This window comes from Artibeus jamaicensis, unplaced genomic scaffold (assembly GCF_021234435.1).
Source record: "Artibeus jamaicensis isolate MK-2021 breed Jamaican fruit bat unplaced genomic scaffold, CSHL_Jam_final contig_548, whole genome shotgun sequence".
Classification (NCBI taxonomy): domain Eukaryota; kingdom Metazoa; phylum Chordata; class Mammalia; order Chiroptera; family Phyllostomidae; genus Artibeus; species Artibeus jamaicensis.
Window position 1 is genome coordinate 16,798,322 of NW_026521883.1, and position 17,550 is coordinate 16,815,871.

At 36.8% G+C, this 17,550-nt stretch overlaps 1 protein-coding gene across 1 annotated transcript in view; it reads left to right on the plus strand.

Annotated features, from left to right (window-relative positions):
* The window catches only part of PRTG (protogenin), a 127,078-nt gene that overhangs the window by 106,391 nt on the left and 3,137 nt on the right, over positions 1-17,550 (plus strand). The window contains exons 12-19 of the mRNA XM_037151127.2: positions 1,253-1,348; positions 2,014-2,200; positions 2,792-2,919; positions 4,304-4,474; positions 11,312-11,494; positions 12,901-13,021; positions 14,312-14,474; positions 16,537-16,641. Of these exons, the coding sequence (XP_037007022.2) occupies positions 1,253-1,348; positions 2,014-2,200; positions 2,792-2,919; positions 4,304-4,474; positions 11,312-11,494; positions 12,901-13,021; positions 14,312-14,474; positions 16,537-16,641 (1,154 nt within the window). The remainder of the gene's footprint in view (positions 1-1,252; positions 1,349-2,013; positions 2,201-2,791; positions 2,920-4,303; positions 4,475-11,311; positions 11,495-12,900; positions 13,022-14,311; positions 14,475-16,536; positions 16,642-17,550) is intronic.

A 17,550-nucleotide genomic window follows, 5' to 3' on the forward strand; every position in this document is an offset into this window, starting at 1 on the left:
AAGAAGACAGCTAGATCAGGAGTAGAATCATAGAAATGGAGATCACATGGAGGGTTAGCAACAGGGGAGTGGGAGAAGGAGAAGGGGGGAGAAGGTACAGAAAATAAGTAGCATAGACGGTAGGTAGAAAATAGATAGGGAGGAGGGCAAGAATAGTAGAGGAAATATAGAATCTAAAGAACTTGAGACATGTAGACATAAACTAAAGAGGGGGGAATGGTGGGGGAGGGGTGTGCAGGGTGGAGGGGAATGAAGGGGGAAATAGAACAACTGTAATGGCATAATTAATAAAATATATTTTAAAAAACTACCTTGATTGTAGTGATTGTTTTACATTTTTACAATGTATATGTATATCAGACATCAAGTTGTATACCTTAAAAATCAGCTCTTATATACCAACTATATGTCAGTAAAGCTGGGGAAAAAGAAATACATTATTTCTGAATAGTATTTCTTTTTTTACCATAAGCAAGCGCTCTATAGTTATTATAAATTGTTACACTTAAATTTACTGGTATCATTAAACTTCCTGTATGTTTACTAAATTATATCATTTATATTTTATAATTATTTTCTCAAAGGCCAGAAATTATTTTTTGTTTTGTTTTATAAACGTGAGATGGACTTTACTTTTCAGATTGTGCTAGTTAATAAATACCGGTAGAGGGAGCTCCAGCTTATCTTTCTTGCAGAATTTAGCTCTCACCTTGAAAGTACAGGTTTAGGGAAAGGGCATACTTAGAAATAAATAACAAACATTTCTAAGGATTTTCAGATATACAGTACTAAAAGATGACCATTGTAATTCTCCTTAACTTTTAGGGGGAAAACATCTGACTTGGATTTTCATACTTTCAATAAACTACTCTCTAGTAACTAAACAAAAACTACATAGTGTAAATTCTTATAAATGACTCATCACATAAACCCAAGTCTTTTAAAAGCAAGAATCTATCTCTGCTCAGTTGCGGAGGAGGAAGAAGAGCAGTTATAGTAATGTTATTGTTTGAAGTGAGGTTAAATGTAAGATTTTAAATAATTGGTATATAGTCACAATAGCAGTGTCGTGTCATACTAAGGTGTGAATTGCTGAGTCATTGTGTAGGACAAGGAGAGAGAAAGTTTTATTTTACTTAGATGTGGTATTTATTCAGAAGATTTAAAACCCCAAATCTAGAAAGGCTCTAGAACCTTTGTTTGTATATAGATGGCTGGGTCTAGTTATATTACCTGTTGGTTTCTTTTTTAGACCCCAGAAGAAAATACCATGTGAGGCTCCTGGCTTACAATAACGTAGAAGATGGTTACCAGGCAGATCAGACAGTCAGCACCCCAGGATGTGTGTGTAAGTAGAGTTATGGTAGCTCCTTTCACTATGGATGGCTCACACTCCTGTTTCTCCTCTTCTAAGTCTCATTACTGCTTGGAACCCTTATTGGTTTGATTGCTTTATATTCTCCAGGGCACCTAAGATAGTATCTCGAATAAGTATGTGCTCAGTAAATATTTAAGTGATATATTTAATTATAAGAATCTATTTTTCTTTTGCCTGCAAAAGAGCGTAAGAAATTTAACTTGGAAAATAACCCTGAATACCTACATATACTGAGTTTTCTTTCATCTGCTCTAAGCTTAAGGCTAATTATTTTCTTCCAGTTGCTGTTCAGTTTTATTGCTACTAAGAGCTGTATGATTTTATTGCTACTAAAGTGGGTTGTCAAGTCTAGTTTTAATCCCACTGCTGGCTTTCTGAAAGCCTTTGGCTCATAGCTTGACTTCTTTCTGCTTCTACCTTACAATCTGTGTATCGATAATATTTTATTTTCTATATTCTAACTCATGGAAGAATTGCTCAGGTTTGAATAATGTATCTCTAGACTACTATAAGTCTCTCAAGGAAGAAAGACCTAAAGTCAGCTTACTGGGTGGGGTGTTAATGATTTTACCACTTACCACTTTTTACAATAAATGCTATGCTGTGCGGTAAATTGACCTTGTCTTTTCCAATAGCTGTTCGTGATCGCATGGTTCCTCCTCCACCACCGCCCCACCATCTCTATGCGAAGGCTAATACCTCATCTTCCATCTTCCTGCACTGGAGGAGGCCTGCGTTCACGACTGCGCAAATAATTAACTACACCATTCGCTGTAACCCTGTTGGCCTGCAGAATGCTTCTTTGGTTCTATATATTCAAACGTATGTAGCTTCTATTAATGGTTGTTTTCTTTGCTCCCCTCTCCATTCATACTTCTTACCATCTTAGGCTAGCTTGAACTTCAGCTGTAAGCATTTGTCTTAGGACTTACCTTGCTTATAAAATGTCTGGGTTTTTGTTTCATCTTTACCATTTTCAGCTCTGAAAGTGCAGTTTTTGACATTTAATTTTTGTAAATGATTTTTTTTTATTTCCCCAGCCTCATGCAACAAAATTGGGCAAGAAGCTAATTTGACTTTCATGTGGCTGAAGAAAAGCATGTTTAAGAAAGAAAAGATAATTTTCATTCTGGCATCAAAAAAATAAAGCTGGTTATTCTGTTTTCTAGGTTACGGATAAAAAGATGCCTGTCGCTATGATTTAAAAGTATAATTTGACTTCCAACATTTCAGAGGACATTTGTAGGCATATTTTTATAAAATATATAGATGTTGTATATAGTCAAATTAGGTTGCTCTTTTAGTGGAAAATAATTTTAATGTGCCTTCTCTACCTGTATTTATTGGACATATTGACAGTCTTTGAGAAACAGTGTGCTCACAACATTAAAGCTTCATTGCTCATCATTGCAGATCAGAAACCCACATGTTGGTTCAAGGTCTAGAACCAAACACCAAATATGAATTTGCTGTTCGATTACATGTGGATCAACTTTCAAGTCCTTGGAGCCCCGTCGTCTACCATTCTACACTTCCAGAAGGTAAAGCAGGCAGCTGACTTTTGGGTTTTATCTAAATGTGTAAAAAATGTATACGTCATTTTGAGGAGGATACTACCTTGGTTGCCAGTACCAGTTAATGTGATGTTGTTGTGTTTGTTTTGTTGATTTGTTTTTTAACATTTGAGATTTCTTTTCCTTTATTAAATTTATTTTTCCCCTCTCAGTGTACATATTACACAAGCAAAGGGGTAAAATCATGTGTGCTATTCAAGGCTGCACTGAAATCATTTTAAATGTAAATAAGTGAATAATGGGTGTGTTAGGAGCCCACATTAGAACCTCTGTCTATATGTTTGGTAGTTTGATGCTGTGTACCATGCATAGTTACAATACCTAATTGAACACCAGTTGTATAGCTTACCTGTGACTCTAGCTAAGATATTTTGCCTCCAAAACTTGCTTTTCCTTTTCTGTAGAATGAGGGTGAAGGATTAGATGATATATGAGGACTTCCATTTTAATTATGCTGAAAGAAAGCAAAGGACATTTGTTTCAGTGAGCAAGAGCTTTTTTTTTTTTTTTAAAGATTTTATTTATTTATCCCTAGAGGGGAAAGAAAGGAGAGAGGGAGAGAACTGGCCTGCAACCCAGGCATGTGCCCTGACTGGGAATCGAACCATGGTTGCTTGGTTCCCAGGCCCGCGCTCAATCCACTGAGCTACAGCAGCCAGGGCGAGCAAGAGCTTTTTTGCTGTAGTTTTAACAATATTCCATGTGCTATATGATGCCCCAAACCAGCTCTTCACACTTTTAGCTCACATTAAAAATGAGATTAAAATCCTAAGACTTCCATACTTTTCACAGATGTAAAGTATTAGTGTAAAGCCTGCCCTTTAAACTCACTGATCCACAACTTTTTTGGAGAATAACTAAATGTTTCTGGTCTCAGAAGTATTTCTTCAGTGGCTTTCTAGATCAGGTTGAATCTATATTCTATACATTTTAGTAAGAAATGTAGTTTAGATTCAATACTCAGTGGGAAAGACTCGATATCTAATGAGCAGGTGCTACTGGTGGGATTATAGACCTATTTAGAGATCAGTTTGATAAAACCATATCAAGAGTCCTAAAAATGCTTTCAACCTCTGACTTAGTAATTCCACATCTAGGAATCTGCTAGCTCCTTTATATATTTTTTAAATATTTTGAACATTATAAAAATGAAATTAGCTTTCAAAAAAAGAAGAAAAGTATTTTACTGTTATCACTATTAATTGGTAAAAGCTGTGATTTTTCAGATGCGATTATAGTGGTTCCTAGTTTTTCAAACTCTTTTGTATGCCTGTCACTCTATTACCCTGGTATTTGCATGTATAGGGCCATTTATCCTGTTAATACCTTCTGCTTCTACATGTGTGCACAGCACCAGCAGGCCCACCAGTTGGAGTAAAAGTCACACTGATAGAAGATGACACTGCTCTGGTCTCTTGGAAACCCCCTGATGGCCCAGAGACCGTTGTGACACGCTATACTATCTTATATGCATCGAGGAAGGCCTGGATTGCAGGAGAGTGGCAGGTCCTACACCGAGAAGGTAAATATGATTGTAAATTACCAAAGAAAATGAAAAGTAAGATTATTAGTGATAAAGAAACAAAGGGAAAGAGGAATCTAGACTTTGTTTTGAATTTATGTTTATGAAGTTACAAGTTATTAAGGATTTTGGTTTTATTCAGAGAGCAGTGGAAAGCCAGTGACATACCTGAAGAAGGAGCATATGATTCGCATTTCAGAGCAATCATTTCTGACTATTGTGAATAGAAGTTTGATTGAGGAGGAGTGGACGGCAAGAGTCATGCCAAGAGACTGGGAAGCAATTGTGATGGTCCAGGAAAGAGATAATAAACCTGGATTAGGGTGGCGAGGCTTGAAATGGAAAGGAGAGGATGGTTGAAAGACTTGATAGCATAAGGAGGGAGGGAGAAGGAGGGGAAGGAAGATCGTTATAGGTGATTACAAGATTCTGGTGGTGGTATGCTTGTGCTAGAAAAGCAAACACTGGAAGAGGACCTGGCTTAGGGAGAAGACCTTTGTACAGCTACTAAAATGGTTCACTTGCAAATTAATTGACCTCTAAGTATAGGGAAAGGCTTATTAGGGTTTACAAACATTAAATTTAATTTTTAACACATTTTTTTAGCTGAGCAAAACTGATTTCTAAAATTCTTAACATTCTTACTGCATGCTCTTATCAGTATATCCTCTTCAAATTTTTTAATCTTTCATATGTATAAGTACTACATGCTAGTTTTTAGATGGGTCATCACATAAATTGTAAAACTTCATTATTTTAGCACTTTCTTCATTCAGATGTGCATGCTGAGAAAAGAATAGTTTGCCAAGCAATTAAAAGCTTAAGAAGTATTTCAAGAAGAAAATCTGTTGGCCATCTACATATTCTAAACACTTTATAGTACTAAGCATTCCACATACATTTAACCTTTTAAGGGGACTATTTATCCAATTAAGAGAATAAACTTAAAGGCACTCTGTGGGTGTAATAAACTGTGCAATTGTAAAATCAATAAATGGTAACTTTAGCTGGAGTTTTCATAGTCATATATTTATAATGTTTTTCATTAAGCAGAAGTCCCACTAAGTAGTGATTTCTTAGTCACTGAAGGGACAGGAAAGTAACAAGTACTTGCCAGCAATACAGTTTTATAGTTGTATCAGTTATCTGTTGCTACCTAACAAACCAAGCTGAAAAACCACTCTACCTTCTCACAGTTCAGTGAGTCAGCAGTTTGGACTGGGATCAGCTGGGCAGGTCTGTTGCTCTCTCCTCCGGTCACTCATGAGGCTGTAAATTATCTCACAATTTCAAAAGAGTGTGGGGAGCTTAAAAACAGGAAGAGAGAGTTCTAACATCAGGACAAGAGGGAGGAATCCCCATGTACAAAGCTTTTGCAAGCCTCTGCTCGGTCACATTTGCTAGTGTCCACTGGGCAAAGCAAATCATGTAGTCAAGTCCACAGTTAGTGTGGCAGAGGACTGTCCACAGGTGGAGATAGTGGATACAGAATTTATTTGGGGTATTAATTTTACAACCTACCATAATATTCTTATTTCCAGAACGGTTTATCAATAATACATTTGACCAAAGTGACTAACCTGACTTAATGTGGTATTTTGTAAATATTAATGAAGAATTTCAATCAGTCCTGGCTGATGAGGCTCAGTGGGTTAAGAGCCTAAAAGTCACTAGTTTGGTTCCTAGTCAGGGCACACGCCTGGGTTGTGGGCCAGGTCCCCAGTTGGGGGTGTGCAAAAGGGAGCCAATAGATTTTTCTCCTGCACATTGATGTTTTGCTCCCTCTCTTTTGCTCTCCCTTCCCCTCAATCTAAAAAATAGTAATAATAATTTTTTTTAATCTTTGGTAAATAAAAAAAAAGAATTTTAATCACATGACCACATACTTCCTTTAGCTCTTCATTTGTATCTGCCTAAAAAGACAATATTTTGTTTTGGTAAAGGTATAGGAAAAGATGGAGGGGAAAAAGAAGAATACTAATACTTCTTCCCTATATATCTATTAGTCTTCTTTACATATTGTGTTTATATATAATAAATTCATATATGTATTGCCAAGTGAAATAAGGTTTTTTTGTTAGTTAAAACACGTTTCAAATGTTCCTGGTGACCATATGATGTTCATGGCTAAAATTGTACATGCTAAAATGATTGAGCAGAAATGTGATGTGAAAGTATGCTTGGGTATAATTTAAAGGATCAGAAATTAGAGCCTTTACGCTTGCTGATAATACAATAAATCAGCCTAAACTACTCAATTATTTTAAAATCTAAAACGCACTATAGGAAATTATGCTCTACTACAGCAGTTCCTGAACCCTGTTCTTCACAGCATGAGTTTCCCAAGATGGTAAAGATACACATCCCTCTTTAAAAAAAGTTCCATAACTAAGTAAATTTGAGAAATGATGTTGCTATCCCTCCTGTTAGAGTCACATTGGAAATTAAAGTCTTTTACTGAGGGAATCCATTTAACTCATCGTTTGCCAAATAAATTAAACTACTAAAAGAGGAACATGGTTGATTGATCCAATGAATTCTTACTGAATGATCAGTATGTGATAGGCTCTTCTCTAGTCATTGGCAATACCACAGTGAACAGTATTCCTACCCCATTGGAGCTTACATCTCAGGAAACACAGAAACGAATATCAGAAAACTCAGGTAGTGTCATAGTGCTGTAAAGAAAACTACAGTAAGGGGAAAAGACAAAGTGATGGAGATAGTAAGGTGAGTTTTTTTTGGAAGAAATGACATTGGAGCAGAGCCATGAGGATATGTGGGAGAAGTGCAAAGGCCCTGAAACAGAAGTGTGTTTGGCATGTTAAAGGAGCAACAAGAAGGTGAGGACAGCTAGAGTGGAGGGAAGAGCAGGCAGTGGGAAATGAAGGGGTTGGACAAGGGTGACAATTGTAACCAAGGGCAGGTCTTACAGGGCAGAATCTGAGGACCACTGATTTTATTCAAAGAGTGAAGGAAGACATTGGAGACTGTTGATCAGATTTACAATATAAAAGGATTACTCTTTGCAACCCCTTGAAAAATGTATTATAAGAAGGTAAGAGTAGAAGTTAGAAACTATTTAATACTACTTAGTATCTATGTGAGAATTAGTGGGGGTTTGGACGGGGGTGATAATGGGGAATGTAATGGGAAATGACTAAAACATAATTTGAAAGAACAGCTGACTAGATTTGCTGCAGAAGATGTGTTAAAAAAAGCAGAATTGATGGAGAAAATCAAAAGTTTGGTTTTGAACATGTTAAATTTGAGATGCCTTTTAGATGTCTAAATAAAGAGGTTGAATAAGTGAAAGGGATTAAGTTAATGGGACTAGTGGTATAACATAGAAGTCATCACTGTAGATGAATTTAAGATTGTGGAATGGTGCTGTACTCCTGAAAGTAATACAAATATTATTCAATGCAAACTGTAATTGAAAACAAAATTTTTAAATAGAAAAAAGACTGTGGAACTGAAAAAATCACTTAGAGAACATGGATGAAAGATAGAAAGGTCTGAGACTTCATTCTAGAGTGAATGCTTCTTACTCTTTGCTTTTACATTTTAAGTGAACACTACTTTGGTAACAAATAGCTTATATTTTAATATAAGTTCAGTTAGCATTTACTGAGAACTGTCTTGCACAAGGCATTATGCTAGCTGTTCATGCACGTTACACTGTTCAAACATGAAAGAAATGTTCTGTCTTCTAGAAAGGGGAGAGAAGGGAAGGTCAGAGGTAAGGCAGACTTCCATTGAGTATATACACTTCTGTCAGGCACTTGGCAGTGGTAGCTTGTTTAGTCCTTATAATAATGACCTGAGGTGGAAATTACTGCCCCCATGAGGAAAGTAAAGTTCAGTAATGTGCCCCAAGTCACAAATTACTTAGTTGGTAGTGTGCCAGCATTTAGTCAACATTGATACAACACTGAGCCTATTACACTGTCTGGTTTGTGAAGCTCCTAGTCTAGCTAAAGATTCAGACACACATAAAAGGCAGTAGACTGAAATAATCATACCAAGATTGAGACATTCTGCTGAGCAAATATAGAGACAGTCAGTTCACTTTAATATTTGGGAACTTCTTTGAGTGTGCTCATAGGGGAACCAGAATCTTACAGTGTCCTTTCTTTGTCTAATAAAGGGGAGCATGTGTGTACACAAACACACTCAGCCCATCCACTTATAAAATTTAAATTAAATGAAAAGACTTATAATTTCAGATAGTGATTAGTTTGCCTAGCACTTTTAAAAATTAAATGTAAAGTATTCTAAGATAAAAATGGAAGCTCAATTTATTTGCTGAAATGTTGTTCCTCCTAGTTAATGGTACCATGTCACAATACATCTGTTTTTTAATTCACCTGCCTAAGAACACAGTAAAAATGGGAAGGCTTTTCCTGATTCTAAATAGGGGTCAGTTTGTTTATTTAACAGCTGTGTGCTCAAGTAGCTCACACTCTCCTCAGGCCAAGTTGAAACCATAGAATATGAAAACAAGCTGTTTTTGGCTCCTCACATTGCCACTTGGTTCAGCTGCCTCACACCATGCGATCTGCAGAGGTGGCCTCTGAATCATGTCCTCAGCTCTAAGATCACGCTGCATTTCACTTGCATAATGAAATATACTCTTGCAAGTGCATCAGAATAGACAGCTCTGACCTAGAAGTGACTGCTACAAGTTATTGTAAACTCTTTGAAGCTATTGTAAGGATGCTCTGCGTCAGGAAAAAAATGAAATCACCATAGGAAAGCTAAGTTGCCTGTGAATACCCATGCACGAATTCAGTCATAGAACAACTTGCTGGTTGAATTTCTATTACACCTGCTTTCGTAACATAAGAATTAATTCTTAAAGTGAGAGACCCTTTTGTAAGAAAAATTCTTCAGTACAGTGACAGAGCAAGAGCATAAAGACTCCTCAAGAAATAGCAGTGCCCAAATAGAAATCCTTCTTAGCAGTCAGGTCAACAGAGAAAATATCTTTTGATATTAAGTGTCATATATAAATTCAAATGAAGATTATCTTTGGAGAGAATTAGATGCTAGGCAGATTGGTGGTGGTAATTTTCAGAGTTAATCTTAGATCTAAGTCTTCAGTACTCTGAGGTTTCTACATAACTTTGGCCTTTTCTTTTGTTTACAGTCAAGACATCTTAGATAATGATTAGGAAGGGTGAAAAATACTTTCCTACTTTCAAAACAAATTTTATGTCCTGGCTGATGTGGTTCAGTGGATTGAGCAGTGGCCTGCAAACCGAAAGGTTCAGTTCCCAGTCAGGGCACATGCCTGGGTTGTAGGCCAGGTGCCCAGTGGGGGCCATGTGAGAGGAAACCACACACTGGTGTTTCTCTGCCTCTTTCTCCCTCCCTTTCCTTCTCTCTAAAAATAAATAAATGAAATCTTTAAAAAAAAAGAGAGACTTGGTTTTTTAAAAAAATAAAAATAAATTTTAAAAAACCTAATTGTGTTGTTTCACATTTAAAAAGGTCAAGATTATCTATTTCAGCTATTACCATAAGTAGTTAAAATACTTCCAAAAGAAGAAAAAGACTCTTACATTGGATTTTTAAAATCTAATTATGATTGTTGAATCTGGATTCATTATACCATTCTCTCTCTACCTCTGTTTGAACTGTTTCAGAATAAAATGTTTTTAATGCTGTTTGTATCCACACCTATGTAAAGAGTAAAACATTACATACATATGAATATATAAAACATTTTATAAATACATATTTTATTTGTATATGTGTTAAAGATACACACACACACACACACACACACACACACACACGAGGTCTGTCTGGGAAAAGTCCAGCCATTGATAATATAATGAGAAAGGTTTGTACAACATTGCTGCAACCTGGCATCCAAAGAAAGTGGACTGGAATGCACATATGTGAACAAGGACGACTTCACTGTACCAGTCAGTGGTGAGGTAGAAACCATTTAGTGAGCATGTGTACAGTGTAGCCATCACATTCAAAATGACTGAGTAGAGCAGCAAATCTGCATCAGATTTTGCGTTAAACTTGAACATTCCTCTGTGGGAACTATTTGGATGATTCAGAAGCCTGCAGCTATGGGTGCCTGGTGATTGGCAGCTTCATTATGACAGTGTGCCCATTCATGCATCACGTCTTGTGCTTAGTATTTTGGTAAAACCTCTGATCACCCAGGTAACTCAGCCCCGCTATAGCCCAGGTTTGGTGTCCTGTGACTTCTGGCTTTTCCAAAAACTAAAATCGCCTTTGAAAGAAAAGAGATATCAGAATCAATAAGATTCAGGAAAATATGATGGAGCAGCTAATGGATACCGGGAAGAACTATGTGAGGTCCCAAGGTGCCTACTTCAAAGGCAACTGAGGCATCAGTGTCCTATGTGTACTATCTTGTATCTTATATCATCCTCAATAAATGGGTCTCTCTTTCATATTACATGGCTGGATACTTTATGAACAGACCTTGTATATAACAAAACAAAAAGACATGCTGTTCTTAAAAACTACTCCTAAGACAAAATTACAGGGAATTATGTAGGGAAACCCAAAACTCTAGGATAGAAACATGCATGTAGTAAATATGTACTCACATGTGTGTGATGCAGACACACATACAGATACACCAAATATTAACAATGGGAAATTGTCATTGTATTTATGTTTAGCTTTACTTTTTCAGAATGTTTTAAATGAATGTTACTTTTATAATCAGAAAAATATTTTTTTAAATAAAGCACTATGATTGTGTGATTGAATGAGTAAAAAACAATATTTACTTAATGTGTCGTTGATACATTTTTTTTGTCATTGATATTTTTTTAATAGGGGCAATCACTATGGCTTTGTTGGAAAACCTGGTGGCAGGAAATGTCTACATTGTCAAGATATCTGCATCCAATGAAGTGGGGGAAGGACCCTTTTCGAATTCTGTAGAGCTGGCCGTGCTTCCTAAGGAAAGTTCTGAATCAAATCAGAGGCCCAAGCGTTTAGATTCTGCAGATAGCAAAGGTCTGTATACTGTCACAATCACTGATTTTTCTTACGTAAAGATATATTTTTCAGCTGCCTGCACTTTATGTCCACTCCTACAATGGCCATATCCTGAAACCTGCACTCAGTTCTTTGACTTGTTGTCAGTGAACTGCCTGGATCTTCTCTGCACTCCTAGAAGAAGACAAACCTACCTCATAATTAACTGCAGTTTTTAACTGTGCCCCAGTTATTTTTCTTCCCAGCTGTTCAACCACCAAGACAGATGAGCCGCACCACCTGGAACTATGGGAGTAGGCGTCCTGGGAGGTTTCATGGAAATAAACAGCAGTGGTGGCTGTGGTGTTCAAGCTCAGAAGAGCTTGTTTTCATTAAGAGTTTTTACCACAGAAAAACAGCCTTTCCAAAGAGAATGCTCTTTCTCTCAAGAAAAGCAATTGGGGAAAATATGTTTAAAGAGCCACCTTCACTCCACTCAGGGCAGCTGTCCTGAGGGAAACTGGGCCCTCTGTGGTGCAGGGTTAGACACCTCCCTTTCCTCCCTTCTAGGGGAGTAGGTGTGTGTGTGTGTGTGTGTGTGTGTGTGTGTGTGTGTGTGTGTGTGTGTGTGTGTGTCTGAGTGGGAGGCAACTTGAAATGGAGAAAATGCCAGCTGAACTGAGGACAGAATTAAAGGCTCATAGCTCCTCAAAGGATAGTTATTCAGTGATGTGTGTGTGTGAGTGAGAGAGAGAGAGGGAGAGAACATGAATGATAAAGAAACACACACCCAGGGAAGGAGAGAGAGAAAGAACAGGGCAGTCAGATTTAAACACAGGAAGCGAGCAGCCATAGTAGCTTCCCAGTGGAAAGAGAGAGCAAGGCTCATATCACACCTAAAAGACCTTGCTACTCAAAGTGTACAGGGACCAGCAGTGTGAGTGTCAGCCAAGAGCTTATAAAACGCACAGACTCCTGGCCACCACTCCAGAACTAGTGAATCAGAATCTGCATTTTAACATATCCTCTAGTAAAGCACACATACATTAGAGTTTAGAAGCACTGCTAAGTAAATGCCGATATGTTCAGTGGAAAACTAATCTAATACAGCTCTGCTCTAAGGTAACATGACATGAAAGCTATCCTTTGGTCTATCAGGTAACAACTGTGCCTTGTGCCTTTTAGCATTATAAGTTGTAAACTGATGTTCATCTTTGATATAATAGTACAGTATCTAGTACTCATATTTAGAATCTTTACTATGGAAAGATAAACTGATTTTTCTGAGATCACTGATTATAATGTGTCTTTTCTGCTTAGACACAGTGTCAAAAGTTTTCCTATGAGAGGAAGGAAAAGTATAGAAAAGCAGTTATCTGTCAGAAGATTATAAATGGAATCATGCATTTTTTATTCATTCTGAGTAAATGTGTTTCCCCTTCTAGTTTATTCAGGATATTACCATCTGGACCAAAAATCAATGACTGGCATCGCTGTAGGTGTTGGCATAGCCTTGACCTGCATCCTCATCTGTGTTCTCATCTTGATATATCGAAGTAAAGCCAGGTGTGTTTCCATTGCTATACATGTTGAATGGTTAAAAACCACTTAACTTACATTAACCAGATGCAAATTAAAACCAAGTGCCATTTAGAGTAATTGGGATTTTCCATTTTCAAATAAATGTATTATTAGTTGAGTTCTTACAGATATAGAGATACTCACTTTGGAAGATTACTTTCTTGCCGTTTGAAAAATTTACTGTGCCAATAAAATATTCTTAAATAAAACACCTAGTTTCTTCATTTTCTTAGTATCTTAGGAAACACAAAGTAATCTGCAGTTTAGAAAACTAACACACTTTATATCTGATACAACTGCTGACTGAGAGGATTCCTGTCTGGAATATTTTCACATTTAAATAGCCTGAAATGCCTGAGTCACTGAGAACCCCTCCCCCACCCCCACCACTGTCCCGAAACATCACCACAGAACATATGGTTGGATATCTCCAGACATGGATTAAAACAAAGTAATAACTGGGGGTTGATTCTCTATGAACTCTGTCAGGCAGTTGTATCTGTAGTTTGACTTCAGCTAAATTCTCAGCATTCAGTGAACTTGTCTATTTCTAACCTTCTCCATATTTTGGCTTTTGTTTTATTTTCTTCAGGTTCTTTTGTAAATTAAAAAGAAAAGCAAAGTTAAAAACATATTTTTAGGAAATGTGTGTCATTTGACTCCCTCCATTTGCCTAGGTTGTTAAGAATTTATATATTTGTTTGGTACTTGACTAAGAAAAGATAATATGTTAATGAAGAAGAGTTAGTGCTAACATCTTTTTGTATATTGAACTGGCTTAATTTTACTGTCAAGTTTCTCACTTTAAGAACTCTTCTACAAAATCTTTATGCACAGTGTTTTAGTGATGCCGAAGTCTTGCAGAAGTGCTACTGTAAATTTGCCATCATTAATCGGCAAGTGTAAATGTGACATTAGTGGTGACAGTTTGCAGACCTGAAGGAGAACATGTAAATTAAAGATGATAATTTATGCATAAAATATAAATAATCAACAATAATAAAAATAATAGTTTGTCAGTATTAGGTTTTTAATAAGAGTTTGTAAAAAGTATATGTAAGCAGATATCAGAACAAAGAAATAAAGAAGCTTCCTTAAATCATACACATTTTCAGCAGTGAATTGGAGTTAAAATCTAATACTTAGTTATAAACATAAGTGAGAAGCGAACATTAAATAACTTTATTGTATGCAAAGTTCTGATTGTAGGCCAAATTTGGTACATTTGCCTATATCTACAATGAAACTAGATTTTCTTTTCTTTAAATATTTTAGGAAATCATCTTCCAAGACAGCACAGAATGGAACCCAACCATTATCTCGTACCAATGCCTCTGTAGCCAATGGACACGAGGTAGGAAAGAACCTGGAAGAGGCTGTAGAAAGTGAAGACTCTTTAATGCCAATGATGATGCCCAACAGCTTCATTGATGCAAAGGTACTCCAAGCCATGCATAATCCTTCCCTCCATTCATCTTCCATATATGTGTAAAATCTGCTTCCAAAAGAACATGTCAAATGTATTATATCCATATTCTACTTAATGAAATGTGAAACAGTTTTACTCAAACCCTTTGTTATATAAAATAATTTGGGGAGAAGAAGATAGGGACATATAAAATAATAAAATATGGAAAAGATAGCCCTGGCTGGTGTGGCTAAGTGGATTGACCACCAGCCTACAAACCAGAAGGTTGCTGGTTCAATTCCCAGTCAGGGTACATGCCTGGGTCGCAGGCCAGGTTCCCAGTTGAGGGTGTGCAAGAGTCAACTGGTCGATGTATCTTTCTCTCCCTCCCCTTTTCCCTCCCTTCCCATCTCTCTAAAAATAATTAAATAAAAGTAATTTTAAAAAGATGAAAGAGATATAAAAAAAGCAGCATAAACTCAATTAGATGGGATTATATGGAGCTATGCTGTTTTAAATGAGGACACCAGGGTTATTAGTATGCGTTTGGAATAAAGTGAATTGCTCTGTATTTGTTGGGTGGGCAGTTTTTTTCTTGTTCATTGTGTACTTAGTTTGGTTGATTTTTTTTTTAACTGAATTGACCATCAGAAAATTCTAGGTATGGATGACATTTTTAAAACTGGAGGACCTTGCTAGACGTCTCAAGATCCTTCCCGTTATTGCTAGAGAAAGTTGGATATAGTTAGAAAAGAATGTCATTGGGGGATGTTACTTCATGTTCCTTTCACTATTTGTAATAGTACAGTGATAAGCATTATGAACACCAACTGAAAATTATTTTTAGCCACATTGCAACATTGGATAGTACACAGTATTATAATAGCTCTCATAACCAATGTTCTGTCAGCCAGGTATCAGCAAGCTACCACCAAGCCTAGACCAGCCAGTGACAGGTTTCTCTATGGCCATCACCTGAGCTAAAAATGTTTTTGACATTTTTAAAAGATAGTTTGAAAAAAAAGATGGAGAAAATGGACAGAGGCCATACATAGCCTGCAAAACCCACAATATTTATTACGTGACCCTTTACAGAAAACGAGTTTGCCAGATTGTGCTGTAAGTTATTTTTCCCCAACTCCTCTTTAAAATTTAGAATAATAAAAATAAGGGGGGGGAGGAAATGGGAGGGAGGTGGGGAGCAAGGGGCAGGGGAGGCTGGGATGGGAAAAATAGACAAAAAACTGTACTTGAAAAATAACTAAATAAAATTAAAAAAAAGAATAATAAAAATATATGAAAATATCAGGGGATTTTTATGTTGAATTTTTAAAAATATTTAATTAGTTTTTTAGAGAGAGGGGATGGGAAGGAGAAAGAGGGAAACATCAGTGCATAGTTGCCTCTCATGTGCTCCCCCACTGGGGACCAGGAATTGAACCAGCAACCCTTTGGTTACCCCACTAGGGACCAGGAATCGAACCAGCAACCCTTTGACTCAGTGGATTGAGCAGGCCAGCACTCAATCCACTGAGCCACACCACTGAGCCACACCAGCAAGGGCTAATATTGAATTTTATACAATTATATTTAACAGATGCAATCTACCTGTATCTAGCACAATGCTATATATCGGGGTGTCAAACTCATTTTCACTGCGGGCCACATTAGCCTCGTGGTTGCCTTCAGAGGGCTGAATGTAATTTCAACTCCTTAACAGTTAAAGAGTAGTTACATTTATACAGTCCTAAAATTATTTCAGCGCTATAATAATAGAGCTGCACAAATAATTGTCAATATCTTTCATATTTCTATATATTTTTTGTTTGTTGTATCATTTACAAACAAGTTTTAGAATCATTGTATTTCACCCCAAATACTTTATTTAGGATATATATCTCTCTTACAGATAAACTTACTACATCTTCTTGATTACTAAAAACTACCCTGAATTTGTTGTATGCTGCTTGTATAAAAGAGGAAATAGTAATAATGTGATCATTTTCTTTTATCTTAACATTTAAACATTTTGTGCACTACTTGTGATAAACTAAAATATGTGATATTTACATTTCCCCCTCTCTTTCTCCAGGGAGGAACCGACCTGATAATTAATAGCTATGGTCCTGTGATTAAAAACAACTCCAAAAAAAAATGGCTTTTTTTCCAAGATTCTAAGAAGATGAAAGTTGAGCAGGTAATTCACCTACATGAGAAAAACCTTTGGCAACCCATGGTGTATGAGATAGTAATTAGAGGAAAATGTAAATGGATACTTTAGTTTTCATGTTCTTTCCATGTATTATTTTATTAATTTGGGGCGGGACTTCATGGGAAGCCATGGGGAGAAATCACTGAAGTGACAATTGGAATAGTAATTAGAACTGGGGTTTTCATTGGGGAGTGGTTGGCAATGGAGAAAGGGATGGGACAATTTCACTGCTAGGATTATATCTTAAGAACCCTGAAAGACCAATCCAAAAGAACCTATGTACCCCAATGTTTATAGCAGCACAATTTACAATAGCCAAGAGTTGGAAGCAACCTAGGTGCCCATCAGTAAATGAATGGATCAAAAAACTATGGTACATTTACACAATGGAATTCTATGCAGCAGAAAGAAAGAAGGAACTCCAACCCTTTGCAACAGCGTGGATGGAACTGGAAAGCATTATGCTGAGTGAAATAGGCCAGGTGCTGAAGGACAAATACCATATGATCTCACCTTTAACAGGAACCTAAACAACAAAACAAACAAGCAAGCAAAATATAACCAAATGACACTGAAATAGAGAACAAGCTGACAGGGACCAGAGGGGAGAGGGGAGGGAATTTCAGGGGAAAAAGGGAAGGATTCACAGGAACAATTATAAAGGACACATGGACAAAAACTAAGGGGGGTGGAAATGGGAGGGAGGTGGAGAGCACTGGGGGGGGGGGGCTGGGATGGGAGTAAAAGACAGAAAACTATACTTGAACAATAATTAAAGAAAAAATATTTTATAAATAAATAAATAAATAAGAAAAAAAGAAAGAGAGAAAGAAAGAAAGAGAGAAAGAGAGAGAGAAAGGGATGGGGCAGGAGCATGCATCCAAACCACTAAAG